The sequence below is a fragment of the Solea senegalensis genome, linkage group LG20 (assembly GCF_019176455.1).
Source record: "Solea senegalensis isolate Sse05_10M linkage group LG20, IFAPA_SoseM_1, whole genome shotgun sequence".
NCBI classification, from domain to species: domain Eukaryota; kingdom Metazoa; phylum Chordata; class Actinopteri; order Pleuronectiformes; family Soleidae; genus Solea; species Solea senegalensis.
In genome coordinates, this window is record NC_058039.1 from 14,073,501 (window position 1) to 14,099,521 (window position 26,021).

A 26,021-nucleotide genomic window follows, 5' to 3' on the forward strand; every position below is an offset into this window, starting at 1 on the left:
TGTTCCCCCATTAAATGAGTCATGGCTAAAGTATAAGTGTGGAATGTTATGAAAATGAATAAGCGGATGTACTGCAAAAATAGATTTTCAAAACAGTAAAAAAAAAAAGCCTAGTTGACTTGTGTGGCATAAACAGTAAACAGTGCTGTTAATGTCTGGATTAAGCAGAGAACAGTTACTATACAGATCTGTCTGACACTACATGTACTTTATGACTTAATTAAACCTGATATTTGTGCATGTATTTGTTAGCTTAGCTTAGTAAAAAATATATATATTTTTAAGTCAAATGTTTTTGGGCTTTTTTTTTCTTTTGAGTTTTCGGGCACATTAAAGTATTTAAGTGGCTGTAGATTTACAAGCTAGTTTTAAGCAAAATGACCTTATTTCTACAGTTAAGGTGTGTATTCTTAAAGTCAACCTAATCACGAACAACTTTAAAAGCTTAAGCTCACCCCATTTGCAGATTGTTTTCCTTAATACAAGAAACATAAAATCAAATTTAGGAATATTTATTTATTCCAAGTAGGGCTGTTTTTGCAGTGCAGGCAAATAATGTTACACAAACCTTAAACAGAGGCAGAATTATAACATCAACAACAATTTATAAAACAACAACACTAAAAGTTGCACACTGCAGCTTTAAATTGGCTCTTGGGTTTGTGTGTCTGGTGAATTTTATTTTGTCTTCTGTACAAGAAACTTTATTAGAACAACAAAAAAGAGATAGTATAGGGAAAGTTCTGACTGTGTTGAATAAAGAATAAAGAAAGGACAAGTGCATCAATTCTTCCATTGATCAAAGTGGACAAACAAGCTGGTCTGGCTCCAAAGTGGGAGGTAACAAAAAAAAGCATCAGGATGGGCTGAGCTTCACCTGGTGTGAAAAGGTGTTATCACCTGCCTGAGAGGAGAGAGGAGGAGGGAAGAGGGAGGGAGGGAGGGAGGGGGTCATTTGGTGTTGCCAGGTAAAGATGTGGACATATGTAAGAAGAAGAAAGTTAGTGAATGAAAGACATGGAAGGAGGGAAGGAGGAAATGTGGAGACATGACTGAGAGACGACTTGCTCATGTTGAGTCAACAGTTGCCTGAGACTTTGTGAAACAATCTTAATTCAAACATGGCAGTGACGTGGAGATTTGCCCTCTTTTTGTCCGTGCTGCTGATGCTGGCCACACACCCGAGTCTGGCCAGTGACGAGCACAGCAGTGACCACGGCGAGACCTCCACCTCGACCTCCACCTCAAGCTCAAGCTCAAGCTCGGACTCGGGCCATGATGTGACCGGAGACACTGGTCACGATGACAGCGGTCATGATGCTCATGGAGGAGAACCCATCACCACTCTGCCTATTGTGACCTGGAAGTGGCACCATGTGACCGCCCCGTACCTGGTGGCCCTGTGGATCCTGGTCTGCTGGATGTGCAAACTCAGTGAGTTCCATCATGTTGGGTGTTTGGAGGACCCACGTGTCCTGTTCCTACTTTACATGACACTGAACAAGAACAAGACCAGTGTAGTGAAAAGTCTTGCAGTCAAACACTTAATGGTACAGCGTGTAGGATTTAGGAACATCATTGGGGAAGTTGCATGTTGCAGAAACTATGGTAACCTTCAGTTATTGTTAAAACCAAAAAGTTGCTGAGTTTGTCCTCTATGGCAGTGTTTCTCAATCCTGTTTCCTCGGGACTCACTGCCCTGCAGGTTTTAGACGTTTCCCTGCTCCAACACACCTGATTCAAATAAATGGCTTAGCTACCAGGCTTGTGCAGAGCTTGTTGATGAGCTGACTATTTGAATCAGGTGTGTCAAACTGGCCAGGATTGAAAAACACTGCTCTGTGGTTTGTTTCCACTGAATGGAAAGGTTCAGTTTGGTACGGTATTTAAGTATTTCTTGCGTTTCTATCAGGAACACGACCAGAATAGCCAGCTCCAACCATTCCATTTTCCATTATTTACTGCTGTATACATACATGAACGCTCCCCAAGAAAATATTTTTTTTTCTACTTTTAAGACAGTTTTAAAGTTAGATTTACAAGATAGTTATAAGAACTCCAGCTAAGTAACATTTTGGGTTGAGAAGAATAGGCAGGGAACAGAGAGTGCACAGCTAATGCTGGGATGGACTAAAGTCTGATTCAGATTCAGGATTTGAAAACCTGCATGTTTTTGTCCTCTCTTAAGCTTTGATTGTCCAGGGATTAACACGTAGTATGTTAAAAGTTTGACCTCTGCTGAATATCACACTGCACTGGCCACATCCTGTTGTGATCACAGAAAATTGCAATTAACATTTCGTGTATACACAACAGAGGGAGGCAATGTGGACAATGTCAATGCATGAGCATGCTGACAACTGTGTGTGTGTGTGTGTGTTCGTATACACCCCCACTTATATAAATAAGGGACTGTATTTTTTGTATGGAATGAACCTGTGGAAAATCAATGAAGGCAAACGCAATCATGTACATGTTTTGTATAATCTACAAATATAGTTTCAGTAAATCTGTGCCTGTCAGTGAGAGAGAGAGAGCGTATTATTATTATAGATGAAGAGAAAAGTGACTTTGATTTGGAAGTTTCTGATGACGTTTATGTGGGGAAAAAAAATCAAACCCAATTTGTTAATTGTATAATTTAAAATTCAAAAAGTCTAAAAGCACTGAGGGCATATAGCGCCGGTTTCTCTGATGTGTTCACGCTTCATCTGGTGTTTTTATTGCACTGACTACTTTTATAAATGTGGCAATAATTGCACAGATAGATAGTTCAAACAGGGCGACCAATAAAACCACTTTCTTCTCATCTTATGCATTGATCCAGTGGCCCTCTAAATGTTTTTTGTTTTTTTTACTGTAGGTGCGTGTCCTATTATTTCTGTTTTGTTGATGCTAACTGAAGGACACTTGACAGTAAATACAGGTTTACACATGTGGTACAAACAAGAAATATTCCATTTCACCCTTTTTAGTCGGTGGATTATAACATTATACATCAGGTCTGACCTCCTCTGGAAACAGTTATTTCATGGGTTTTTGTTTCTTCCCCTTAGTTATGTTAAAGGGGACATATTATACCCTATTTCCCCCATTAAAATAGTTCCCTGGTGTCCCAATGAACATGTCATTTGGAACAGGTTATACACATAAAACATAGAGAGACATATAACATGCAAGGGGGAAATGAGGAATAACAAAAATGATAATAATAATAATAATAATAAAAAAGACTACGTATGAATTGATTGGCCAATGAAATTGGCTGAAAAATGTAGAAGGAGATAATGACATCTCCCTTCCAAAAAAAGAATGAAAAACGGTGGAAGATAATAATATGATTAATAATAAAGAAAATGGGGAAACTATACTGTACTGAGGAAACAAATTAGCTACGAAACAGTGCCTAATATAATGTAATTTTGAATTGGTATAGGGATTATTTCCAATAGATGTATGGTAAATACAATTAAAACTTAATTTTATGCATGTCATTTAAAAAGTATTCAAAAAACTCTTAACTAAAAGGTTGGGGAAATTCTGCAAATTTGGTTGAGGACCCAAAAAAAATCTCTTGTGATCCATCTGTGGGTTCTACTCCAGTGTTTAGGAACAGCTTTTAAAAACATATTCAGAAGATAATATACTATTTTCCTTTTGTAGTATTTATTGGTTAAAAGACCTTTTGGTACAATTATCTAAGAAAACATTTTGAAACTATTATTTAGGATAGGATTGGAAAAAAATCTCAAAAACAGGTACAATAGATTTATTGCCACTCACAGTGGTTTGCTTTTTTAAAACACTGGTTCTTTTGAAACTCATGAAAACTTTGTTTTTACTCATTTTATGCCTCATAATGTTGCAGAAACATGACACAACTGTATTTTGCAGCAGCTTGACCTGACAAACCACTGCTGGGGACTGTTCCCTGTACTAAAATGACCTTTGTCTGCCCTTTATTATAAAGTTCCCCTCTCTTGTCTGTTCAGCAGGATCTATTATAGGTCATTAGTTAATAAGGCTGCATGTCCAGAGGGAGCTCATGCTCGACTGAGCGGCTAAATGTTCCGATCACCACATTTAAAACCAACCAGAAATCAACAAGCTGTTATCAAATACAGTCGCTAAGTGCTTATGTTGGAATTATTCCAACTTAATAGTGAATATATAACTCAATTTAGTTAATAATCTTTAAAAGGTGCCATTTGTTTTTGCTCTGTGCAGAGACATGCAGAGTGACACCTGTGTGGGAGCTTCCATTTCAAATCATCAAAACCAGTTTTGTACCAATGAGGCCATTATCCTTTTGTCTGTCTCACACAGGACACGACTGTCGACCTAAAACATCCAGTCATGACGCAGCAAGTGCAGTGAATCAGTACAGTATCACTATATGGACAAAAGTATTTGGCCACACCTATGTTATGTATTGAATTGAAGTCCATACCAAGACATTTGTATACAATACCATGCTTCCATCAGTTTGAGGAAGGTCCTTTTTCTATTCCGACATGACTGTGTCCCACTGCACAAAGCAAAGGACTATAAAGACACTTCAAAAATCTTGAGAAAAGTCTTTCAAGAAGAGTGGAAACTGCTAAAGGGACCAACTCCATATTAAAGTACTGTATTTGAATATGTCATTACAGTCCCTGTTGGTGTAATGGTCGGGTGTCTAAATACGTTTGTCCATATAGTGTAGATCTATAAATGTTTCAGCCATAGTTGATTCAAAAGTAAGGTTTAATATTCTTTCTTTTTTTAGTATAATCTGTCTACAAATGCAAGAAAACAATGGTCAGTTTCTTCATTGCATAACTCTCAAACAGTTCACTTGACAGGCTTCAAACTTGTGAGGACACTTACTAAGGTCACCAGTGTGTGCATTGCTGACTTTAGTGTTGTTTGGATGAGAAATGCAAGAGATGTCAGTAAAAAATGCAACAAAATACAAAGTTAAAAGAGCTGATTCTGGCCCCTCTTGAGAGGGAATGACGTCACTTCCAAGTGAACTGAGTTCCAGTTGGGAAGTCGGGGAAAAAACATGGATGCAAATGTGTTTTGGGTTAGCCATTGTTAGCAATACCTGTTGGTAAAAATGCTCTACACGGTAGTTTGTGTGCACACAAGCAGTTTCCCTTGGCGGCACAAAGCAAAGGCCTTGCTCTGTAAAGCAAGGCCTTTCATTTGCTCATAAACCTGCCTCCTAAATGTTACACACTGGACCTTAAAGCTAATTGTTAGAAAGTGTTTGCATGACAAACAGGTCAGTATTCATAGAGTATTAGTCTATGAAAATAGATTCAGTGTATTATTTCTCAACTTTGTCCCTTTAAAGTCTGTGCATCATCGTTTTAAGAAATACCAAAAATTCAGGACAAAACAAAAGAACACACTTATCAATGTTACGATCATATGACACCTGGTTTAAGTATGAAATGAGGACATCTATGATGAGGTGACACCATGAAAGGTGGAGGAGAGCTGTCTCTCACGTCACGGGCGAGTCTTTAACCAAGATTGAGCAACGTCAGCGTCAATCATTACTCCACAAAAAGAGATGGAAATATTCCTCAACACCTCAACAGGTATTTGCTCTGCAGCTCTCAAATGACAACATGACCTCTGACCTGTCACTCCCTAAATCGCACAAACACACACATTCTTGTGCCGCGTTCTCATTGAGGACACTGATAGACATGTTGCATTCCATGTCGCCCATTAACCTAACCTTAAACATCACAACTAAATGTCTAACCTAAAACCAGGTCTTAACCCCCAAAAGGCCCTTGGACCAGAGGACCAGACAAAATGTACTTGCTTTCTATGGTTTATACTTTTATTTGGTCCTCTTGAAGATACTGACCTATATAATAATTTTTGCTATAGGGACTTGATATTTGTCCCCATAAGGGACACAAGTCCCCATAATGTGAGTATTTGAACAGATGTAGGTCCCCACAACATAACAGAAAGACCTGGAACACACATGTACAAGTATGCACATAATGTATTCCATAACCCCTAACCCTAACCAGTTGAAGACTAACCTTTACTGACCCACAAATCTTAACTCGAACCTTAACCATCACAACTAAATGCCTGACACTAACACTTAACCTAAGCCTAATTCTAACCTTAAAACCAGGTCTTAACCCTGAAAAAGGCCTTTAAAGTTATGGGGACCAGACAAAATGTCCCCACACTGAATCCTCTTCATTTGGACAGCCTAAATAAAACCTTATCCCTAACCGGAACCATAACCAGTTGAAGACTAACTCTAACCTTGACTGACCCACAATTCAAATCTTATCTCTAAACTTCACCAGTTCCTCAGAGATGAGGCTCTAACTCATTAGGACCAGGTTTTGGTCTCCATGGGGACTGCTGCTGGTCCTGACAAGGTTGATGTACATGCCCATGCTAAAGAGGTAAGAAATACAAGTACATACACACACACACACACACACACACACACAGAAAAGGTGTCAATGTGTCAACGTTAGAGACCGGAAAAAAAACAAGGACTGGTGAGTGTTTTAAACGTGACTAAATAACTGGAGACCTTTTTGAACATCCGTCACTCCTCCCATCAAACTCAAACGCACACACACACACACACACACACAACCTTGGCCATAGAGGAGATACTATACAGATAAAAGGCTGAGTTTGGTATCTGGCATGCTTCTGAATCCTCTGCACGGTTGCTGACCACAGACTGTGGAGGAGTGAGGACACACACACTCACAGGGTCACAGAGAGTATAAGATAGAGGGATGAAACAGTAGAGAGGGAAGAGTTGTGGAAAAAGATAGTGAGGAAGACAAAGGAAGCACACGATTAGAAAAGAAATGCAGGTGTAAGATATGTGACACACTTCACTCTGGCCTTGGCGTCAACATTTAAACACGCAGCTTCTGCGAGTAAAGACTAGGGTTTTTTCTATTTTCTCCCTCATTGTGGTTTATTTACTTATTTGATCCAATGCGACTGTGTGGATTTGTGCATGTCTGGCTGCTGGGGTCAGTCCTGCTGCTGCTGCCCCTGCGGGGGGTCACGCAGGTGAAGGACGGGCACCCAGGGTATCACTCAAACTCGACAGAAAGCCAACATGGTCATGGCTCCAGCATCACTGAAGTCCCCATCGTCACCTTTAAGTGGCACCACGTGGAAAAGCCCTATCTTATCGCTCTGTGGATACTGGTGGCTTTTTTGGGGAAGATGGGTATGTAAATGTCATTGAGATGTAAACTGTCAGGTGTTGTTTATCACAGAGAATGATGAAGAATGAAGAACAGTCTACCTCTTTAGTGTTAGTATACTTGTGAGGACCAGTAACTTGAATCCAGGATTCAAACTTGAGTTAAACTCAAGTATTGATTTCCAGGACGTTTGATTTCACTGCTGACCTGGAGCTGAACTCAGATTTAAGCATTGATGACTTTGGACTTAGACACAAGCACTGATTATTTGGACTGAGACTCGGGCACTGATGACTTGGACTCAAACACTTGATGACTTGATTTCAACTGTGGTGAGGACATTTAAAGACATGATGTGTTCCCTATCTTGACTAAATGCTTGACTCAAACCCTGAAAAATCCCTCTAGCCCTAACTTAAACCTAAACCTAGAGCCAAGTCTTAAACCTCTGTTGTTGTAAGTTGTAAGATCTGACATAAATATTCCCCCACTGATGTTTTCTTGAGCCAAATTTGCCTACTAAATCACAGAAAGACACAACATTAAAGTAAGTTAAGTAGCTTTATGAAATAATCTCTAAAAATGTCATTAGAAATCTTGTGTGTATCATGGTCTACATTAAAGTCATTAAAAATAGCCTCAATTAAGAGAAAACATCACTAATAACAAGTTTAACACACAGCTGAACTTTTGACAAATGAGTCAAACTCGTTCATTCACATCAGGTTTTTCATTAAAAACAAAATAATACAACATCACTATCAACACTTTAAACTTTGTGTGATAATTATATGTTTATGTAATGTTCCTTTCACTTATTTTGAGAATGTAATTGAAAAAAAAACCCAGAGCAGTTATCTCTTTTTCTCTCTCTATTTTGAGAACAGCCTCTAATGTTGCAACAAACTGACTGAAGATGAATGTGTGTTATCAAGACCGCACACTGTTCCAGACGGAGTTTTGACGCATGCTCATGCGCGTAGTGGCACATTGCTGAGAAGAATTACACATTGTTGAATTTTTCAACACTACAAGCAGTGAAACCTATAGGTTTAAATTTAATGGTAACAGTGATGAAATTCAGATTCAGTTTCCTTAAATGCAGCAAAGATCACACCTGATTCAAATGAGTGATTCGTTATCAGGCTTTTTCAGTGCTTGTTGATGAGCTGATCATTTGAATCAGGTGTGTTGGAGCAGTATGAATTGTATTGGAAAGGATGAATAACAAAGGGGTGAATGTAGTGTAAAGTGTTTTAAATTGACTTAAAGTGTATTATATTATGCAGTCTATTTACAAGTCATATGACAGGGGTGAACCTTTTCTCTTCACTTCAAATCCAAACTATTAAATCTTATCAAATTTAAGTGTTGGTTTCAAAGATTTAACATCAATTTGCCACAGACTGTTACACTGTAAAAACAGCCCAACCTGAAATAAGCCAAATGTTCTTGAATTATGTAAAAGAATGGGGTGTGCAAATTTTGCTTGGTTAGAAAACTTAAAACTAACTTGTAAATCTGCAGCCTCCCTTTTCCTTTTCGAACAGCATTGTTTGGAAAAGTACGATAAAACAGTAAACAAAGACAAATATACTTTTTCTTAGTGAGTTCTCAAGTGTAAAAAAATAAAAAAATTTTTTTTAAAAATAAGAATAATTTCCCAGACATTTACCTTATTTTACTTTCTTAAAAAGATATCTTTGTAGTGTACTTGTGTCTTAAAACTGCCCGTTGACTCTTTTTTTTCCACAATAAAAAAGAAAATTAAAAAATTGGATTTTGAATTCATCTACCAGGTCGCATATTTATGCTGGCTGTCCAGTTTTGGCCCACGAGCCACCAGTTGATGACCACTATGGGTTCATGGACTGGACCAGAGTCACTTAAGTCATCCAACCTTGGACGGAACTGAATGAGCTGTGTTATGTATTTGGTTTCGACACACATGCACAAATACAAACACAGCACTGAAACATTGTCTAGCAGGCCAATGTTTTCCCGCAACTTAATATTCAACTTTTGTGCTGCGGGCCAGAACAGAAATCAGTCAGTGCTTATGTTGAAATGTTGCCGTGGTTGAGTGCGTTTTATGATGAAATAATCTTTAGTCACACTTGTGAGGTCATTAAGTCGAGAAGCCTTTAAGTAAAAGTGCGTCTTTAGTTACACAGAGACTTGTGGACATTTCCACCATGGTTAATCATATTCCCAGAATAGAAAGTGACACCTTCTCTACTGAAGAGCAGCAGTTGATGATTTACCTCACAAGAAGTTTTAGATTTATCTTCTAGTTACAAACGGAATTGTCTAACTCCAAATGTGAAGATTTTTGTCTAATTATTACTTGATGGTGTTTGTGTGTAAATCTACTACTGAGGCAATCTTACTTTTACCCGTCAGTGTTCAGCATATAATATAAGATTTTGCCTTTTTTTTACCCTTTTATCGTTTGGGGGAATTATATGTCCTTTACATGTCCAGCTGTTGTAGCACTTTTGTCTAAGAAAGGATTCCCCTTCTGGTGACAATAAAATGTGTATTTAATTGACCTTAGATAAACACAACATAGGGTCTATCAATGACCAATGTACATACGATTATTTATAATTATTCATTAGTTACAGGGACAAAATATTTGAACTTCAATGTAATGTTCTGTTATGTTGTGCTTCCCTTTTTGAGTAGTTTGGGAAAATGTGGACTAGAAAAAGCCTCATGTTGAATTTCATTTATTTTTTTCCTTTCCTCATTCAGTCATTGAGGCCAACCACCATGTGACCAGCATAATCCCGGAGAGTGCCCTGCTCATCTGCTTCGGATTTATCCTGGGTGGGATGATCTGGGGCGCGGACAAGAAACAGACTTTCACACTGACACCGGAAGTGTTCTTCTTCTACCTGTTGCCTCAAGTCATCCTGGACGCGGGCTACACAATGCCAAACAAGCTCTTCTTCAGCAACCTGGGGGCCATCATGATCTACGCCATCATCGGGACCTGCTGGAACGCCGCCAGTGTGGGGCTGTCGCTGTGGGGGTGTCACATGGGAGGAGCCATGGGTAAGAGTGCATAAATGTGTATGTAAATGTCACATATGTAGACGTAGCATTCAAATTATTGTGTTAGCCTGACTAAATCAGACTAAAATTAGTCAGACCAGCCTCCAGATAAAATGTTGGTCAGGTGGAAAATGCCTAATACTAAAGTGAAACAGCATATCACCACCTAGAGTAAGGGGAGGTAACACTTCATTCAATTAATCAATTTGGTAACTCCCTGTTTGTTGCTGAAGTTAGCATCCCTCCATCACCACTTGAACACATTTGGTGAGGGACTTGGGTATTTATTATCTAACAAATGTTAGCCTAACCCCTTGAGCAAAGAACGAACAGCTCTTTGTGGAGCCAGAACTCTAGAGACTTTGAGATTTTACTGAGCAAACATGCAAGATCAGTGATGGTTCTCACAATCAAGAGCTATAGCACATACTTTAACTTAAGTGTATCATTGACCGCAGCTTTAATATGATAGTTAATGTTTTCATGCATAGAACTAGCATAAGACAGACAAGCTAGCTCTCCCTGAAAGAAAATCAGATTTCCACAACTTAACAAATGGCTTACCGAATAAAATCCATGCCAGCTTAAGTCGTAGATATGTCAAGAATATATTTGCTGCTTTGTCTCCCAGTAGGACAGCCTTTTCTTTAATGGGTTCAATCACTTTCCCTGGACTTTGGTGTTGGATGGTTAGCGACACAAACTTCTGTTAGAAAACAGGGCCTAATGGTGTAATAAAGCAGTGAATATTCTAAATATAGACTTATGTTTAAACAGGTGTAGATTTTATCCAATGAACGTCCTTTACCTTTATATAATGAGTCTGTTGTTGGATTTAAAATCCAGCTTGTTTTCATTTCCTTTTCCAGTGACTAAACTCCCTGCCCATGTCATTTGCTGCAGGTAACATAGAGGTCGGCCTGCTGCAGTATCTTCTCTTCGGCAGTCTCATCGCCGCGGTGGACCCTGTAGCCGTCATTGCCGTGTTCGAGCAGGTCCATGTCAACGAGGTCCTCTTCATTATGGTGTTTGGAGAGTCGTTGCTCAACGATGGCGTGACAGTGGTTAGTATCTCGCAGACGGGGGCAACTGCTCTTTACCTCATATTGTTCGTAAAAAGTGGAACAGTTTGCTCAGGCATCTGTCTTTTGAAAAGCACACTTACAAGGCATGATATCTAATGCAAACACTTTTAAACCTTAGATACTGTAAGCTATATGTACAGAAAGCATTTTAGATGAGCAGAGTAATAGAATTATATTATATCTATATGTAATTCCTGTTCTTTATGTTATGTACAAATTGTTTTTTTCATTCATAGGACCTAAACAAAGAGCATTCACTTTCTTCTTTCTATTCTCTCAGGTGCTCTTCAATGTATTTGATGCGTTCGTATCATTGGGAGGACCCGCAATTAATGCTGCAGAGATAGTTAAAGGAATAGGTCAGACTTTGTTCATGTGGACATGTTCACACTGTCTGTTAAACAGCAAATAGTCCAGAGTTATATGTCGTCATTCTCTTTCTCCTCAGTGTCTTTCTTTGTCGTGGCTTTCGGTGGTTCCCTCATGGGTTTTGTTTTTGGCCTGCTGATCTCTATTCTGACCAGATGCACCAAAAACATCAAGATCATCGAGCCGGGCTTCGTCTTTGTCCTGGGATATCTCAGCTACCTGACCGCTGAGATGCTCTCGCTGTCTGCCATCCTCTCGTTAGTACTCCATGATAACAAAAACTGCACTTTTAATGAATGAAGACGACTGGACTTGTGTGAGTTTGAAGTTTGAAGATGTTTCACCTCCGATCCAAGAGGGTTCTTCAGTTCTCACTAAGTGGTGGAAAAATCCAGGTATTTAGCCTCTGAGTGTCTAGAGAGTATTCAAGTTGACCCAGTTTCAGGTTGTTGGTTTCACCTGAATCACGATGTGAAAGGGGGTCATTTTCCACCAGTTAGTAAGAACTGAAGTAATGTAACTGAAGAAGCCTACTGGATGAGAAGTGAAATGTCTTCAAACCTAACTCTAGTAAGTCCGGTTGCCGCCAGCAAACTCCTGAATGACTCCTTGGATGACTGAGAACCTTCACAGATACTTTTTGAATGATTTCTGAAACATTTTATACACACAAATCTTTATTTATACTGATTTTTATGCCTGTGTTTTTTTTGCATAGCATCGTCTTCTGTGGTATCTGCTGCCAGAAGTACATCAATTCAAACATGGATGAGAACTCCGTCAACACGGTCAGATACTGCATGAAGGTTCTGGCCAACGGATCTGAGACGATGATCTTTGTCTTCCTCGGCATCTCGGCCATCGACAAAGAAATCTGGGTTTGGAACACGGGCTTCATCCTCCTCACGCTCCTCTTCATCATCGTCTACAGGATAATTGGTGAGATGTTTGTTTTTTTGCTGTCACTTGTGTGAGGGAACTATTGCACATCGTGACATCATAGGTCATGTGGTGTGTGTCCATGTTCCCCACAGGTGTGTTTTTCCTCACCTGGATCCTGAACAAGTTCAGGCTAGTCCCCATAGAGTTCATCGATCAGGTGATCATGAGCTACGGTGGCCTGCGAGGGGCTGTAGCATACGGCCTGGCTGTGATGCTGGATGGGAGCAAGATAAAGGAGAAGAATCTGATGATCAGCACCACACTCATCGTGGTGTACTTCACTGTCATTTTTCAGGTGAATAATCTTATTGTTTATTCAGCCACATCGGTCGGTTACATTTAGAGGTGATTTACTGATAAAAGTGCTTGTTTTTCTCAGGGAATAACCATGAAACCACTGGTCATGTGGCTCAAAGTCAAGAGAGCACAAGCTACAGAGATCACACTTATAGAGAAAGTGCAGAATAAGGTAACGTTTTTAAAAAAATTTAAACATAAAATGTATCTATCTAACAGTTTTACAGAGAAATGTTTCTTCTTCTTTAGGTGTTTGATCACATGCTTATTGCCATAGAGGACATATCTGGACAAATTGGACACAACTACATGAGGGATAAGTATGTAAATGGATGACTGGTAAGATTTCTTGACTGCATGAGTCTGAATTAAGCCACAACTTTGTTGTTAAAGGTGGAAGCACTTTGAGGAGAAGTGGATGTCGTGGGTCTTGATGAAGCCATCGGCGAGGAAGAGCCGCGACCACGTCTTCAGTGTCTTCCATCAGCTGAACCTCAAGGATGCTCTCAGCTACGTGGCAGAGGTGAGCGGCCTGTAACAATTACAGTGTGTTAGTGTGAATCCGAGGTCAGGTGTTGATGACGGTATTTAACCCTCTGGTCATGCTGGTGCAGGGTGAACGCAGAGGCTCCCTGGAGTTCATCCGCAATGAAAGTGCAATCGTCAACTTCAAGAAGAAGTTTGAAGAAGACTACGATGTGGTGATGCCCGACATCATGGCCGACATGTCGGACGACCGCGGTGACATGTCGGATATAAGGTGAGAACAAATGTTGCAATAATTTATGTTTTAAGGTGTAACTAAACCCACTCTTCTGCAGCAAAGAAGGGAGGATTCTGGAACAACGAGCCTCGTGTTGATTAGACAAGAGAGTGGACTGAATGCAGTAGCTGGTACCAGAGATAAGCTGTAGATATGTTGATGTGTACATGTATAATATCAATACTTGAATGTATTAACTAGATACAGTTATTTAATTTAGTAGATTAATTAACTAGATACAGTACATTGGTTTACACCTGAAAAACGTAGTTTAGGGGTTTAGTTACACTTTAAGTATACGTCATAATTTGATGTATTTAGTCCAACTAAATATATCCATGAAATTGAGATATGATTTGCTTAAATCTGATTAAATTTGATTAAAACAGATCTGCTCATATTAGAACAGGTTTTTCAGCAGACACTGGCCTCTAGTGGCTTCAACTTGTACCGTGTACCATGCTTGTATTTCATTTGTGAAATGAGAAAAGCCTGAATATTAACAGGACACAATACTATTTTATTGTACGTGTAAAGAAACCCGGTGCCGTCAGTGAGCCTGGAAATGCACGAGCAGACAATGAAGGGTGTGAGAGAAACTGAGGACGTCAACAGTCACCACCTGCTGCATCAGCACCTGTACAAGAGCAGGAAACAGGTAAACCCTGCTCAGTCTTCTTCTTAGACACATTTACGTCCTCTTTGTCTCAAAAAAGATCAATGTGACGTCTTGTGTCTTCGCTTTTGTGGTTTGCAGCACCGGCACAGGTACAGTCGCAGCCATTTCAATATCAACGAAGATGAGAACGAGGTGCAGGAGATTTTCCAGAGGACCATGAGGAGCCGCCTGGAGTCCTTCAAGTCCGCAAAGATGGGCGTTGCTCCGCCAAAGACGATTTCCAAGCACCCGAAGAAAGATCAGCAGCAAAAGGTGTGAGACTCAGATTACTCCGTAGTGCTGATTTGCAATTTGTTATTTACAAATGTATTTATGTTATTGTACCTTTTTCCAGATGGCAAACGGAAAACCAATGGACAAAACTAAAAGCTCCCACTCCGGAGATGAAGGTTTGTATCGTGTTGAAGTTTTAAAGAGAAATATAAAGAATGAATTCAGTGCTTAAATTAAATACATTTTCTCGTTTCTTCTTTTCTAGATTTTGAGTTTTCAGAAGCAGACAGCGCGTCTGGTTTTGAAGCATCAGGACAATCATTCCCCATGAGAGTCACCTACAGACCAGGAGGTAAAAAAAAAAGCATCATAATCTTGTGTATAGCTTAAACTTTAAAACTGCAGTATGTAACTGTGGGATGATTTTTGTGGTCGTTATTCTGCCTCTGTTTGCTGCGTCTTTCGTCTGAAAACAGGCTTTTACCTGATTTTTTAGGGATTAAAGGGAACTAAAGCCCAATTTAAACATTTTTGTAAATCAACTTGCCATTGTGATATCTGAAAAATCATGAGTAGATTGTTTCCCAAAGTCCTTTAACTATGTGTCTACTCATCTGACAATGGTTTGAATGGTTTGACAATGGTTTGAATGTAACGTGTGTTTGTTTGTATTTAAAAGTTACATACCACAGGTTTAAAATCGTATCTTTTTTTTGTGTGCAGTTACAGCGTGCTTTATACACATGCTCCACATCTTCTGTGGCAGAGGTACAGCGCCACACGCAGGCCTGGCATACATATATACTACAGCGTTTAGAGTGGTTTGGGGGTTTGAACACATTACGTGTAATTTTTTAAGAATGAAAAAGAAAAAGATAGTGTCGGGAAAAGTCGTCAGGGGCTATTTGTTTCCTGACATCTTGTGAGAATAAATGTTAAATCTATCTTTTGTTGGGTTTTGCTTGTTTTCTCCAGTTTTGGTGAATTTCTGGGATGAGGCCTCAGACTAACGAATTTTTATAATTTGAACGCAGCTGGAATTGAGAACCCGGCCTTCATGCCGGACATGGACCCCATGGCTCCACTGCAGATCCCGCCGTGGCTGGCGGAGGCCGAGCTGGACAGCAGCACGGTCGCGCCGTCACAGCGAGCCCAGGTCAGGCTGCCGTGGACGCCCAACAACCTGCGCCGCCTCGCTCCACTCCGCATTAGCACCCGCTCCACTGACTCCTTCATGATGGCTGACACTCCGGCCATCCTGCAGGTGCAGCAGCAGCAGCAGCGGCGGCGGAGGGAGAGGGACGAGGACTTTGACCTGCCTCCTCCCCCTCCTCCTCCTCCAACTGACATGTAGCAGCGCCCTGACCTCAGACTTTGCACCTTCTACTCTCAAAAAGATTGACTAGGGAATGTTTTCTTTTCTTAGCCACTGTGTGATTTTAGTTTTCAGTCCCACAAACACTGTGCTCTTCACTTGTTGTCACCCTTCACTGAGCCAAATGAAGGTGTGTGTGTGTGTGTGTGTGTTTGTGTTTTGATTCAAACCTCTCATTTTAGCTGGTCTTCACAACTTTAAATGGCTTTTTTTAAGGATTACGCCTTGCTTTTATGGTTAGAAATGGATTAAAGCCATAGTTCTCAAGCTGTGGTATGTCTATCACTAGTGGTACGTGAGCTTCCCCTGGTGGTACTTGGAGGAAAATGAAACAAAATGTTCTACTGTATATACCAGGGTATGTGCTTGGAGTGGAGCTGAGGAATTTTTCCCAGTGCTTAGATAAATAATAATAATTAGTCACCTTATCTCTCGCTCCATCGTAATCTAATTTCACTATACCAGTGTGTGATGTATATGTGAGGAAGATGAGGATGATGAGAGAATAAATCTCCCTCCTGCGAAAGTCCGTAGCTGACTTTGCTCGGTCTATTTACACCACTGTATTTTAACGTTGGTGATAGTGGTTTTAATGAGAGAGATCAATATTTTCTCAGGTTGTACTTGGTATAAAATGTTTGAGAACCACTGGGTTAAGGTTAAATGTTAGGCATTAAGTAGTAATAGTTAAGGTAAGGGTCAGGGCCTGAGTGTCCTCACAAAGAATGCTGCATAAATGTGTGTGTGTGTGTACTTGTTTTTGTTTAGGAACTCTTTAGGAACTTATCAGGACCAGTAGTCCTCATGGAGACCAAAACCTGGTTCTGCACAAACATCTCTGTGTGTTATCCATCAGCACTTGGTGAACATTGTCACAGTTTCTCCTCTGGTTCATAGTAAACCACTTCTGACTTTGTTAATCACTGTTTTAAGACTTTAATCCTTGAATGTAATGCACAAACATGCTCTTTTTTTCATGTAGATATTTTTAGATTGTGTTGTTTAAATTGATAATTTGATCACAGTGATATGAAATCACGTCCAACTTCATTCTTTCTCTGTGTAACTTTTCCCATTCATGTGTATGTGCTTTCGCAATACAGATAATCTTGAATTAACTATCCATACATTCAGGGCATCTGAAAATAAGTCAGAATTAAACTGTTGATATCTCAAAGTGAAATTATGGACAGTCAGAATTTCCAAATCCTTTACACCAGTGGGCACAAACCTGTGGCCCGTGGGCCACATGTGGCCCCTCAATCGATTTCAGGTGGCCTGCCTGTGTTTGTTTTCGATATTTAAAGATCCACTTTGCATCTTAAATATGTTGTTTTTATTGTAAACTATATATTGTTCCATGTCAAAACAAACACTTTCATTTTGAAATCATGGGAAATATAATCACCAATGTCTTTACTGCTACATCAGGATGGAATTTCATGTAATAATTAATTAAGTTAATTTCACCCCCATGCTTGTTTTACACACAATAGGATAAATGATTCTGTAATTTGTCCCAGGAAGAAAAAAGCTGTGAAGATATTTTCAATTTTCCCTGGGAAGAATTGAATTATAGGTATCTTCAACACGTTTTTAGACGATTAAATGGGGTTGTTTTTGTTTGTATTCTTGTTCACGTGTCTCATGAAAAAATACTTTGAGGTACCTAGAAGGACACAGATGTGTAAAAATGTGAAAAGACACAGATATATTTATTCACAAATGAAGTTTGCCATGTATGGACCACCATGATCTCACATCTGTGTCTTCAGAGAAGAACACTGAAAATATGGATATAGAAAAATAAGAAAATGTGAATCTGCGCCGTCAATTTTATGTATTTTATTTTAAATATTCACTGCTGTCAACCCAATAAAATGTTCCTGAATAAGTTCTCTGTCCCTATGAGGCTCGAATATGATTTCAAAGTTGAAATTGGTTACTATATTTAGTAGGGAGTTTAATGTTTTTCAAAGTAAGACGTGTCTGTACATCGTGTGCAGATGAGTTTTCCCCATTCCCATTCTCCTGCCTGTGGTTCATGATCATGTTGGTTAATTTAAACTTTTTAAGTTTAATTACCCATATAAAAAACATATACCCCAAGAAACTTACACTTAAACATGCTAAAATGACTTCATCTTAAAAAAGGCAGCGGTCAGACAAAACACACATTTACATGTAATCAATGTCACTTTTGTGTTACACTGCCTGTACGGAAATGTACAGATTTTACGTTAAACTCCATCTGAATTAATTAGTTAAAGAGACTTAAGTAAACGTTTGTAGTTGTTGTTGTTGTCGTCAGAAATAGTCCATTTGTGAGGCTTCCAGATGATTTGTGACGTAGTCTAAGATCAGTTTTTCATTTCCTGCCTCCTTTAGATAAAAATGAGCGCCGTCCAGAATCCTGACGGTGAAATCTCCTGACGTCATGTCTTTCCAAGCTGCTTAGCATAAATAAATTGTTGGTTAGTTAGTTGGACATACAGTAAATGAGCAGGAAATCAAACAATAGCAATAAAACAAAACATATACACACATAAATTAAGCTCTTTTGTTATGGGGACCCAAACAAAATCACCCATTTGCGGGAGCCGACCCACTCTTTGAGAACCACTCTACTTCTAGAGTGACACACACACACACACACACAGCGTTTGACTTCGCCACCTGACCTTGTAAGTCGTGAGGAATGTCGTCTTTCCCATCGAAACATGTGACGGGACAGGACAGGAATGGATTCTCAGGTTTGTCACACCTGCAGGGGGCGACATCACATCGTCTCTCAGCACAACTGAAGCTCATTCTAACATCTGGACTGTTTAAAGGTCCAGTGTGTAAAATTTAGGTGGTGACATTTTCTTTTCTCACTTGGCAGAAACTGAAGATTGATTGTATGAATTGTCGTTTTTCTTTAGCCCAGAATGAGCCTTCATTCTTCATTCTGATTTACATCAGGAGACGGGTCAACTCTACAGAGGCCCACCACGTTGTTACAGTAGCCCACAATGGACAAAGTAAACATCTTTACTTTCAGTTTTGAACTGAAGGCTGCATAGGTTTCAACAACACAACTGGAAGAATAGACAGTTCGGGAGGCGGATACTCTCTCTGTATTTAAAGTTAGACTTAAAACCTTCCTTTTTCATAAAGCTTATAGTTAGAGCTGGTTCAGGGAAACCTGAGACCTGGTTTCTATGCTCTCCTTGATGTTGTCTATGTACAGTGCCTTGTGATAATGTATGTCATGATTTGGCACTATACAAATAAAATTGAACTGAATTGAATTGAAAAGACTGAGCTGCAACATGCAACTTTACCAATAAACGTTGCTAAATTTCACACACTGTACCTTTAAAATTCAAACGACTGAGAGAAGTCAAACTTCTTGGTAAGGGTTCAGTAAGGGTGGGCAATACAAGCTAAAAATGATATCACAATAGCGTATTCATGGCTATAATTTTATAGCCATGAATATTTTGTAATTTTAAGAATTTCAAAATAAAAGTGTTTGTTTTGACGAGGAACATTATATACTGTAGTTCACAATAAAAAAAACATATTTAAGATGTAAACTTCATATATGTTTGAGACCTCCACTTTAAAATGAAAAGCTGAACATGAGTGAGAAGAAACAAAGAGGATCTTCTGAGCTCACTTGTAGTTCTCCACGACGTGCAGATCGGCCTTCAGAGCAGGAAGGAAGAGGTTCAGGACTTCAGGATTTGCCAGAAGCTCAGGAGGAGTTCCTCCAATGGAAATCAACCACTTGAGGAAATCGTCGTCCGTTAAGTCGCTTCTCTTCGGGGTTTTGATTCGAGTCTCTGACTGAGAGAAAACTGGATTATTGTCAAGTTTTTACCAAACACCTTTATTTGTGTCTTTGATCTGTACTGATACACGAAGCTGAAACAGAGTTGAAGAAACTCACATAAGGTGCAGAAGCTCCAGACAGGAAGATGTGAACAGGCTCGAGGTTGTGAAGCCTCTTCAGAGCATCTGCCACAGCGAAACTTGTGAAGGCACCAAAACTATGACGGACAGGAGAAGGACTTTAGTGGATTTTTTAAAGTAAATAGACTAAACTGAGAATAAACTGACAGATGTAGAGTTATAAAGCTATAATAGTCGTCGTGCCTGTGTCCAAAGAGAGCGAACGGCTTCTCTTTCAGCAGCGGCAACAACGCGGCAATGACCTCGTCCACGATCTGCTGCATGTTCTGGAAGAACGGCTCTTTGGCTCGAGACTCTCTGCCTGGAAGTTTGACTGCAAACACTGAAAGAGACAGAAACAGTGGAACAACATTAACATATGCATGTGTGTATTTATGTATATATGTATTATAAATATATGTATATATAAAAAGTTATCATTATATTCACAATGTACAGCTTTTACCTTCGACGGAGCTGCTGATGACGTTTCCCCAGCGGGCGTAGTGGATGGAGCCTCCACCTGCCCATGGGAAACAGATAAGTCTGGCCACAGCATCAGGACTCTTCCTGAAACAGTTGATTACCTTCTCCATCTGCATCTGTCATGGGGTTACATTACACTGTATGAAAAGAGCTGTAAAAACAGAGTCTGGTCGATTGATGTATATAAAATTTGCATTTATTGTCTTGTGTGCTGCTGTCTTTGCATTTGTTTTACATGCTTTTAATCAGATATTTTCAGCTGACGTTGCTAGTTGCAACTTCTTATAGATTAGACACAGATTTTTACTACTACTACTACTACTATTACTACTAGTGTTATTATTATTATTACCTGTTTTGTTTGAAGGTGGCAGCTCCTTCTCACTTCTCACGTGAAGCACAACATTTCCTGGTTGTTTTCGTCTACGGTCGTGGTTTATACTGTAAAATGACATGTAGTGGAATCTAGAGACACCTAGAGTGCGGAGTGTGCCGCTGCATGCAAAAATAAAATAATAGTAAGTATTAACAAGTTTAACATGATATACGTGGTTGTGATGCTTAGGACGGTGACACGATCACCCGAAATATCATCTTTTATTTGATTAAACATGACGCATTTAAGGGGAAAAAAAGTTTACAGGAAGTGGCGTTGTTAGTATAGTTGGTATTTCCTGATGGGTTTCCCTCAGCGAGCCCAGTGAAGGGGGATGTGGACAAGTAAGGGACACCGATTGCTGTCAAGTTAAACGTTGTCAGTCAGGCTGAAGCTGGAAGTTTTAAATAAAAAAAAGAAAATGCTCGCATGTGGAAGCCGACTTGGCAGTAAAGCGGATTCTGGTGAGTATGTCGTTGGTGCTTTTATTTTGAAGGGCTTGCCGGATGTCTTTATAATGTAATCTTTTGGGATTAACAGCAGTGAGGGAGAGGGCGGCGTGAAGTGCAGATCTCAGACCGGTTTTTCGCCGATACCGAGAAGGACGCCGGTAAAGTGAACAAGCCCAAACCCGTTTGTCGCAGAAGAACACCGGACCGTCACGTTAATTCACCGGGAAGACGAACACAACCACCGAGAAAGGTAAAAGTTTATGTCAAGTGCTGAGTCACCGAGTTTCAACTTTACTTCAACTTGTTGTCGGCTAATGCTAACTGCTAGCTCACTCACCACCGCTGTCAGCGAAATGTAATCAAACTATGGCTATAAATTGTCACACAAACACCCGTAACACTCTAAATAAACTCACTTTTCTTCTTTAGGGTTCAAGAACGGAGCTTTGGGTGACGGAAGGGGCGAGTTTTTGGTCAAAGTTTGAGCTGTCAGTCGCGGTAAGGCAGCTCGAGGGTAGAGGGATTTCCAGCTGAGGAGACCCCGGAGCGGCCTGAGTGCTCATCCGTCACCGGAGCAGGGGAAACCGGGGGAGAGCGGCGCGTCGGCCCAGGGGGAGTTTTACTCCACACAGAGGCAGAGAGAGCGATCGCTGGGTGCCGGGTTTTCCGGACAGAGACCTCATGAATGGAAATCGGAACAACAGGTGGGATCCACAGACTAACGGCCATGATGAAGTGCTCCGTGCTCAGGTTATTTTCAGACCGAGTGTGAGCAGACGCATATGGGAACTGTGTGTGGCGTTCAGGTTCTCTGTCATCGGGAAGGGAATAGTTGACATATATTATCCAGTACTACGATAAAATCGTACAAAAGTAAATTTATAAAACATTTCATGTTCATATGTGTTCACTTTCACAAGAAAAATTACACTTAAGAACTAATAAATATATTATGGACAGAAAGCCCTGCCAGAATAAGTTGATGTTCACAGAATTATTTTAAAACACATTTAAACAATTTCAGCAACAGTTGAGTGAACAATTATTTTTGTGGAGGAACATTTTAAATTAAAATAAGCCCTCTACTAAATAATCCCTTAATTAAGTTGATAATGTGTGGTAAAACTGTCTTGGAGAGATCTGTGTATTCATTCCCAACGACTGGGTTGAGACCACACATGAGTCATGGCAGATTTCTTTTTGGGTCCCCAAAAGAAACATTTCAGTCAAGGTTTATGTGAATTTGAAACACATTTTAGAAGTGATTTGTTTCATATGGTTGTACCTGATTAGTTACTACATCAGGTAAAAACTTGCTCTCATCATGATTTTTATTGTGATGTGTGCGATAGTTTGCCATCTTTAAAAAGTTGATTCATCTGTAGATCATTTTCTCAATTATGTGAGTACTTGTTTTGTCCATAAAGTGTCTGAAAATGTTGACCAGTGTTTCCCCTGTGCTATGCTACCTTTGCTACCCCTCAAATCAATTATCAAAACTGTTGATAATATATTTAGTAAGTGATTAATAGTTGCTGCCAAACTTTACATGGACAGTTATGTTGTCAGTCCCACTGAGATAGATAATACAACCCCTTCTATTCCTCTGTAATAGGGGAGGGAATGGTTGGGTAATTTCACGATACAGTGCATGACCATTGATGATGGCAGCGGTTCAGTAACAATAAATATACTGCAAAACAGTCGTTTAATGACACATCATATCTGGGGAGTTTCAGGTAACTTACACTTGAGTAGTCATGAATTCATGAAGTAGTGACACTGGTGAGTCACACTGGAAAGGAAGATTGATTGTCAGGAAGCAACTGGTGTTAAACATCAAATGCTCCAGAATCCCCATAAAATTTTAACGAACATCTCTGTTAAAGAAACTGATCACATTAACTTGATGATAGGGAGTTTTACTGCAGGATGGTTGCATTTGAGTCAAAAACTGATAACATGTTGATGTATGAGTTGTCAGAGTTACTACAGTCAGTGGTCCAAGAGCAGCCAAGCAGAGAACAGGGGTTTCTCCCCTAAACTCCCACATGCTGCTCCAGCAGACAGACATACACGTGTTTGTTTGCCGGTCTGTTCTGTCATAAACATAGACCTTGCCAGGACCAGTAGTCCTCATGGAGACCAAAACCTGGTTTAGAGCTAAGATTTGAATCATGTGAGGGTCAGGCATTAACTGGTTATGGTTAAGGTTAGGCACAATGCTTTGTTTAGGCTGTCCAAATGAATGGAAGTCAAAGCGGGATTCTTAAAAGGATAGCGGCATGAACCTGTGCGCGCGCATGTGTGTGTGTAACAAACCAGTCTCACTGGTCCCTTTTTCTACGTCATTCTGTCATCTGTCAAAGGCAGGTGTGTGTCTGAAGCCTGAGAGTGACTGGCTCACCACCGTCAGGGAGGCGCGCGTGTGTGTGTGTGTGTGTGTGTGAATGACGGTCTTTCACACCAGCTGCTGCCATAGTTACATCAACTGTTGTATAGTGTTCAGTTAACTGCTGCCTGTGTTAATTACAAATCAATTGAGCGTGGCAGTGCATAAGTCGATGTTCCTTTGTAGGCCAGGGTCACAGTTTGTGAGTCACAGCCTGTGTACTGTATTATTGATGTTGTTGGGGTCGTTGAAGGACAAAAAGGGGCCAAACTGGTTCACTGAAACTCATTCATTCATTCATTCATTCATTCATTCATTCGTTCATTCATGGAAACAAAGCATTATTGGGAAAAAGAAGAGCGGAGCTCGGCTGTCATGTTGGAAGAAAATTATGAAATACAAAACAAAAACAACGGTGCCTCAGTACCTTGAAATCCATGAATGTTTATGAATTTGAAAAAAACAAGAACAAACGTCTTAATTACTAGTGGTGTTATGGACACTGTCCACTGTCTCTCTCCACCTCTGACGTGAGATTCCGTGCAGAACGACGAGCGAGTAAAGTTTAGCAAGAGAGAGCAAATAACATGGGATATGAAAATTCCAAGATCTCTGTCTTGCCAAAGAAAATTACAAATCAGTGAAAGTGGACGCCATGGATGAAGACGCTAATACCAGTTGTCCTCCCAGCTTAAGCTGTCTCAGTACATTCGGTCCTTGAATTTGAGGGAATTGGCCATGGAACGACATTGAATAGCCCTTGAATTTGATGTCAACAGAGGTGTGGGAACCCTGATTATATGTAGCTAAACCTGCAAGTTAGTTCAAGCAGGTAACTTGAGCTGCTCTGCATACACGTGACACGCCTCACTCACCATTGTACGTCTCAAACACGCCTTCCACTTTAGCGGCCTATTTAACCTGCAACACTTCTCGTCTATTTCTCTTTGCCTCTTTGTCGTTCCATTTTTTTTTTACCTCATTTCAGTATCACTGCCTGTACGTCAGCCTCATGACCACCACACCAGCATCCTCATAATGACAAGAGGTATATTGATTAATCAGCTCATTAATGGGGTCGATATTTGCATTTTTTTAATAATCAGCATTGGCTAATGATTACATATTTACTCATTTTTGTTCTCAGACACTTGAAAAATGTTACTAAGTTACTGAAATCTTAATGTTAAGATTATACATTATTTTTATTGAACATACTGTGTAGAATTGTGCTGCAATGCAGACATAAAATGGAGGTTGGAGAGACGGACCACAAGTGATCATTAACTGGTTACTGAAGTTTAACATTTATTTGTTATATTTTATCAGGAAAAAATAAAATGGGGTAAATATTTGGCCTATTGGCTTCCCTGATTTCTAAAAATAAACATCGGCCGTAGAAAAAAGCAGTATTGGATGACCTCTAGTGATGACATCTGAGCCTAGACGACAAACTCAAATGTTTTACTGCTGCATTTTAATTATTAATTAACAATTGAGTTATTTGACTGACATGCTTTTTGTGTGAAGTTTTTGGCCAAACAAGATTAGCACAAGGAACAAACTACGTATATTTCAGTTCTAGCAGCATTTATTGTTTGCCATATTTATATTACTCATGCTGATATGTGATGATAAACTTTTATATATATATTCTATATTCTATATTCTTGTGCGGCCTTGCTAGTTTATTGTGTTTCAGCCCGTTCTAAAAATAAGAGTAAATTTGTAACTGCAGTTCAGAGAGAAATAAAACTAGTCTGTGTGCTCCTGGATCTTCTCCTCCTTCATCATGCCTGCCTTCAGTTGTTGTAGAGAGGCTGTGGCAACATAAGCATCATCACCATGGGAACAACACAGGGGAGGAAGCGAGCATCAGCATCACACTGTGCCTCCTTATGGCAGTTCCATGGTCAGCTCTAGACCCGTAACAGAAGTCAAATATTTTCCAGTAGCAGCTGCTCCACCACAATTATTTCACGACCACATTAACAAACACTTTCTCTGAATCAAAAGAACAACACACCTCTTGTTATTTGCTTTCGCTCAGTACGTAAGTACAGACTTAGCGTTGTGTCTTGTTGGTCATTGTGCGTTAAGTGTGAGTCACATCTATGGAAATTATATGGTTTTATGATGTCATGTTTTTTTTTTCACGAGTACTTTCCAGTTTGGCATTTATGAAAATTGGTGTTGAAGTTGTCGTGCAGTGTCATCCGCCTACTTCTCCTCCTGTCTGGCAAAGTCTGTGTCAGTCAGAAGAATTCTGTGTCTGTTGAGCTCGCCTTTATTCAAAATGTCACCAAACGCTACAACCTTTTTATAGAGCAGTTATTATCTGATCTGACTGTGGTGAGGGGTAGAAATGGCACTGGCCCGTTAGTT

General features: G+C 39.8%; 3 protein-coding genes across 7 annotated transcripts in view; 2 read left to right on the plus strand and 1 right to left on the minus strand.

Annotated features, from left to right (window-relative positions):
* Positions 1-1,011: 1,011 nt before the first annotated feature.
* LOC122786200 (sodium/hydrogen exchanger 3-like) lies at positions 1,012-17,885 on the plus strand. Of its 2 annotated transcripts, none has more exons than XM_044052332.1 (16): positions 1,012-1,434; positions 9,966-10,268; positions 11,172-11,332; positions 11,634-11,712; positions 11,802-11,979; positions 12,441-12,661; positions 12,757-12,959; positions 13,044-13,133; positions 13,211-13,281; positions 13,355-13,484; positions 13,576-13,721; positions 14,262-14,382; positions 14,482-14,655; positions 14,738-14,792; positions 14,882-14,968; positions 15,651-17,885. In XM_044052332.1, the coding sequence occupies exons 1-16, from the start codon at positions 1,122-1,124 to the stop codon at positions 15,968-15,970; spliced, it is 2,652 nt and encodes an 883-aa protein (XP_043908267.1). In that variant the 5' UTR covers positions 1,012-1,121; the 3' UTR covers positions 15,971-17,885. The 2 variants fall into 2 exon arrangements, with proteins under 2 accessions (XP_043908267.1, XP_043908268.1); XM_044052333.1 differs by lacking the exon at positions 1,012-1,434 and adding an exon at positions 6,596-7,231.
* Positions 17,822-20,855, minus strand: olah (oleoyl-ACP hydrolase). The gene is made up of 7 exons (XM_044052392.1): positions 20,769-20,855; positions 20,397-20,532; positions 20,135-20,273; positions 19,929-20,028; positions 19,656-19,825; positions 18,673-18,755; positions 17,822-18,441 (listed from the first exon to the last, which is right to left on the minus strand). The coding sequence occupies exons 2-7, from the start codon at positions 20,530-20,532 to the stop codon at positions 18,299-18,301; spliced, it is 771 nt and encodes a 256-aa protein (XP_043908327.1). The 5' UTR covers positions 20,769-20,855; the 3' UTR covers positions 17,822-18,298.
* A 477-nt stretch (positions 20,856-21,332) lies between these two features.
* The window catches only part of ago3b (argonaute RISC catalytic component 3b), a 22,322-nt gene continuing 17,633 nt past the window's right edge, over positions 21,333-26,021 (plus strand). For all 4 annotated transcript variants that reach the window (XM_044052328.1, XM_044052330.1, XM_044052329.1 and 1 more), the window contains exons 1-2: positions 21,333-21,494; positions 21,674-21,948. In XM_044052328.1, coding sequence (XP_043908263.1) covers positions 21,930-21,948 — 19 coding nt within the window. In that variant the 5' untranslated portion in view covers positions 21,333-21,494; positions 21,674-21,929. The remainder of the gene's footprint in view (positions 21,495-21,673; positions 21,949-26,021) is intronic.